The 5,000-nt window shown below is 39.0% G+C and overlaps 1 protein-coding gene across 6 annotated transcripts in view; it reads right to left on the minus strand.

Annotated features, from left to right (window-relative positions):
* The window catches only part of LOC122243801 (serine/threonine-protein kinase tousled-like 2), a 34,354-nt gene extending 29,944 nt beyond the window's left edge, over nt 1-4,410 (minus strand). For 3 of the 6 annotated variants that reach the window (XM_043001523.2, XM_043001521.2, XM_043001519.2), the window contains exons 1-2: nt 3,825-3,909; nt 1,686-2,578 (exon numbers count right to left, since the gene is read on the minus strand). In XM_043001523.2, the coding sequence (XP_042857457.1) occupies nt 1,686-2,578; nt 3,825-3,894 (963 nt within the window). In that variant the 5' untranslated portion in view covers nt 3,895-3,909. Of the gene's footprint in view, nt 1-1,685; nt 2,579-3,824; nt 3,910-4,095 lie in introns of those variants that run through there. The other 3 variants (XM_043001520.2, XM_086533510.1, XM_043001525.2) reach the window with 3 other exon arrangements.
* Between the last annotated feature and the right edge of the window lie 590 nt (nt 4,411-5,000).

Here is a 5,000-nt window from a genome sequence, read left to right on the forward strand (position 1 = left end):
TGAGTGCATGTGTGTGTCTGGGTGAGTGCATGTGTGTGTCTGGGTGAGTGCATGTGTGTGTCTGGGTGAGTGCATGTGTGTGTCTGGGTGAGTGCATGTGTGTGTCTGGGTGAGTGCATGTGTGTGTCTGGGTGAGTGCATGTGTGTGTCTGGGTGAGTGCATGTGTGTGTCTGGATGAGTGCATGTGTGTGTCTGGGTGAGTGCATGTGTGTGTCTGGGTGAGTGCATGTGTGTCTGGGTGAGTGTATGTGTGTGTAGGCTTGTGTAGGCTTGTGTAGGCTTGCGTAGGCTTGTGTACACGTGTGCATGTGTAGGCTTGCATACACATGTGTGCATGTGTATAGGCTTGCGTTCACATGTGTATGTGTGTGCAAATGCATGTAAAGGTATGTGGATATGTGGATATGTGGGTATGTGTGGATATGTGGGTATGTGTGGATATGTGGGTATGTGTGCTTATGTGTGCTGTGCATGTAAGTGGTGGGAATGCTTTTATGCATGTCTGCATAACGACATGTGAGTGTTCTTTAGTCTTCAGAAACTATCTAATTCAATTTATATACTTTGAATTTTATTGTAGCAGCTTTGCAATAATCATGTAATTCTTTAGAAGACATATGTTGGCTACATTTTATTTGCATTTCTACTAAGGTATATGTTGTACATTTATCTTTTTCAAATGTGTATGCTTTCTTGAAATCTTGTTTATGTAACTTGGATATTGTGGTCAATATTTACTACAATTTGAATGTACCACAACCTTTGTTTGTGTGTGTGAAAATGTGTGTGTGGGATGCTTGTATGAATGAACATGCGCTTGCAGGTATGCTTACATATCCAAATATCTATTTGAGAAAGCATCTTGTGAATATTCTTGACATTGGGCATGTATAATCAGCATGTTTACATAGCTTACAAATGAGCATGTACTTTACGTGCAAGATTAGAAGTGTATACACAAGCTTATCAGTCTATGTAATTTCTTGTGGATCATTACAAGGCCTATTTTTCTACCATTACAAATATCACATAATGCAACCAGAAAATAATTGTGCAAACAAAATGTGTGACTCAATGAAAATTCAGAATATCTGAAGATTAAAATTGTTCTACTAGAATATTTCTTAACAATGAGCAGAAAAACAAAATCAGCTGATCTTCCTCTCAACTGGAATGCACAGTTTAAACAACACAAAAAAGATATTTACAACAGAAAGAAATATCTTATACAACACATGCCTGATTGCACTAGAATTGATACAAGAAGCATTACATGTGAAAATAAATTTCATGAAGACGAAATACATAATCAAATTATGATTGGTTATCAATCTGTTTTGGATGTTCTTTCTGTGTTCCTGAGACAGGGATACCAGTAAATCTTGCTTATCTTTAGTTAAGTATCAATAAATACTTTCTTTTGTAAAGTAGAAGTAGCAAGTATTACATTTTCCAAAAGGTGGAAATATCAACTAGCCTTAAGAATAGCTAAAACTTATCAATAATGACAGCCCTTGGCAAATATTTAACTTTTAATTTAATTTTAAAATCTCAATCACCTATGCATTTACTTTGCTTTAACGTAAATAGAAAATCTACAATTTTTTATGAAAGTCCCAAGTACTTTCCAAACAAAACCCACACCAAATAATGCAAGTGTACTATCAGTAAATATATCTCTAACCTTCTCCAGCCTCCCTGCCTCAAGAAACATCTGAAGCTGGCTGTCCGACCTGGCTCCCACCCTGGCCACCTCCCCCGCCAATCTGGGGTTTCCACGGGTCCCCCTTGGGGACGTTAGGTGACGCTTGGCTTTGGGAGTCTTCTTACTGGATGGTCTGACAGGTTCACCTGTAGGATCCAACTCCAAGTCTCCTGTCAAGGGCTTGTCTGGAGTTCCAGTACAGTTAGAGGACTTGTTTATCTTGGCAGAAGTCTTGGAGTTGTCGTCCATCTCAGGTGCTCCAGTCAGGACACCATCAGGAGCTCCACATGGTTGGTCAGCCGAGTTGAAGTGCTTGTTACTTTTGTTGTCACTGTCCTGTGTTTTATCCCATCGTTTCTGTGAAAGGCTTTGAGCCAAATTCACATGCATACTTCTATCAATTTCTTGTATTTCTACTGTCCCCTGGGTACTACCCCGAGCAAAAGATACACTCTGAACCTGTCTGTTAGAACTAACAGGAACTTCAGGCTGTGATCCGTACTGTCCGATATTCTTTTTCATCATCACATCATGACCACCTACATTAGCCTGTAAAGCCTTTGGTGAACAAGGCGTGACTTGCTTGGAACCCAAGTACATAGAGGAGTCTACCTTAGGTACAAGAGGAGGTACTGCTGCTGGTTCCCCAAGATTTACAAGTGGTTTCCCTGCTTCTTGTGATCCTGAATTACTCTGTATTGGTAACTGGGGACTAGAAATAGCACTTCTTGGGGCTTCTCCACCATTCTCATTATCTGAGGTAACCAAAAAGGAGGTTTCTATTACCCTTCCTCCAATCCGTGCCTCCAGAAGCTCTTGTTTTCGAGGATCCAGGACACTGAAGTGATCCATCTTAACACCTGTCACCGCTCCTGGAATGAGGATTCATAATCAGAAAATGCGATCTAAGAAATATAAAAATAACAATAATAATAATAACAATAATCATTAGAATAATCATAACAATCAATATTAATAATAATAATAATGACAATGACAACACTAATAATAACAACAACATTAATTCTACTAATAATACTTCAAAAAGAGCAAAACAAAATATTTTTAAAATTCCTCAGTAATTTCAATTTCTTCCTATATGACATACAAGTTTTTATCTAATTCAGTTATTTACACTTGGCTAGTTATCAAAGTACGAGCAAACACGTCTAATTTATCTTTTCAAATCTGCTTAAAATTCCTGCTTTTTCTTTTAGACGGAAACAACATGCAAGCATAGAATAACAGGAAATGTTTCCAGCTTCTGCATTAACTGTAGTATTACATTTGTGATTTACCTTTTGTAAAGCAACATTTTTCATATCAATGATCCCACTACGCAAATATCCTGTGTCATATAAAACATATAAACATTGAATTTCTTAGCCTAGCTTAAGACAACATAAAATAGAATTATCTCCTCTTCAAATAGTAATAGCAGTTCTCACACACCCCCAAAATTAGTGTCTGATGGGTAAATAAGGTCCAAATTCCTTGGAAAAGCGATTTCTTCATACCATGAGGCAATAACCGACCTCAGATTTGTTCTTTGTGTGAAAACATGACCCGCTCTCTGAAATATTTGTCGGAAGTCTTGCCATTTTCTGCTCTTATCAAAATAAATAAAACACTATTCTCAGCTCGACTATAGCACAGAATTTAATTAAAAACCCTTGCATATCAGAGACATTTTGCAATGTAGGAAAGGCATTCTGAAAAAAAAGAGGAAAATCTGAAGGAATCTTGCATACCAGAACAACATGAGATCTTGTTATTTACCAAACTGGACAAAACAAATTTCCTGGGTGTTTCAGCATTTCATCAAATAATTTACTGGAATGGCAAGGTTTCTCCCTTCCATTCTGAGCTGCAACCTTCGAAATCTCAAAACTATGAGCCTGATAACCTCCCACACTACAAAGATCAGGCCCATTATTCACTCTCCTTCCCCAGGGCAAAAGGGCAGGATTCCCGATGAAACGAGGAACCCCGTCTCATTTTTTCACATTTCCACACATCCCGAGACCCGTCTCTCCCTGGCAGAGAGGAGGGGAGGAAACGCAAAATCTCACAGGACGGGAAAATAGAACTAATCCCGGGGCAGCCACACACACACACCTCCATTACGCCACGCAGAGGCCTTCCCTCGCCACCTATTTGGCTCCATAATTCCATTTTCCCGAGGCATTTCCACGCTTTGCACCTCACCGAGACACACTTACGTCCTCGAGGCTGCCATGAGGGCGATCCCCGAAAGGATTCGTCTCGGGACAAGGCATAAGGAGCACCTTTTCCACCTCGGAGATAAAGCTCGGGAAAAGCGAGTGTTTACGAAGTGCCTTTCCTCTGGCCATCGATTCAGGCCGTTTTGCCTCCTTATTCCACTTACCCAGAGACATTTCGGCGTGTTCCCTACGTAGTCCATAACTTCATAGTAGCACGTCCCGATATGAAGTTGAAATTGGCACAAAGCTCTTTCGCACTCATAGAAAATCGATGAAAATTGCAAAATCTTCCTCACTCCTTCGTCAACAATGAGGGGGATGAGGCGCGTCCGCCGGCAAAGCCCACACGTAGAAAATGGGAATATTCCCCTATTTTTCTCTCTTTTTTCTCTATTTTGGGCCGATTTTCACACTCTCGACACTGTCATCGCCACAACACGGTGCATAATAAGTGTAGAAAATGCCAGCAAAACGGCAGGCTATTATGACAGCGAATTATAATGTGTTCACGAGCAAGAATTAGAGAATGTCCACCTGGAACACAGACTTTTTCTTTATTTTTCACTTATTCGCCTCTTATTTCTCGCCAGAACTTGCTATGCGCATTCCCAGAGCATCGCTATAATCAAATAAAGAGATAGCCAAGAACAGATATACTGTTATGCGTTTCTTTAGAAGCAGAACAACACGGAACCCAACAAAGAACATTTAGAGCATTTCATATTACCATAACCGTGTAAAATATGTTAAATGATATCTGTTTAATCTACAATTTTTCTAAGACTGCATTAGCATAAACCTATAATTCGGGTGATTATATTTACTTATTTATCAAGATCATATTCAATGTACGTTTGAACTTGACTAGTTTATCATGGTGGTTTAATATTTTCTTAAGTCACACGTCAGAAATGTAAGCATAGGTAAGAATGAATGCAGGTAGTTAAATGCATTTATAATTAATGTAATGTTTTCAGTTTTAAATAACAAAGAGTACAGGTCATCTAGTTGTAAGTAATAATGAATAGAACGAATGTATTTATAAGTAGTAATGAATACTGTGAAGGTG

Source organism: Penaeus japonicus, unplaced genomic scaffold (genome assembly GCF_977035675.1).
Source record: "Penaeus japonicus unplaced genomic scaffold, GWHDUDI00000001_assembly GWHDUDI00000039, whole genome shotgun sequence".
NCBI classification, from domain to species: Eukaryota; Metazoa; Arthropoda; class Malacostraca; order Decapoda; family Penaeidae; genus Penaeus; species Penaeus japonicus.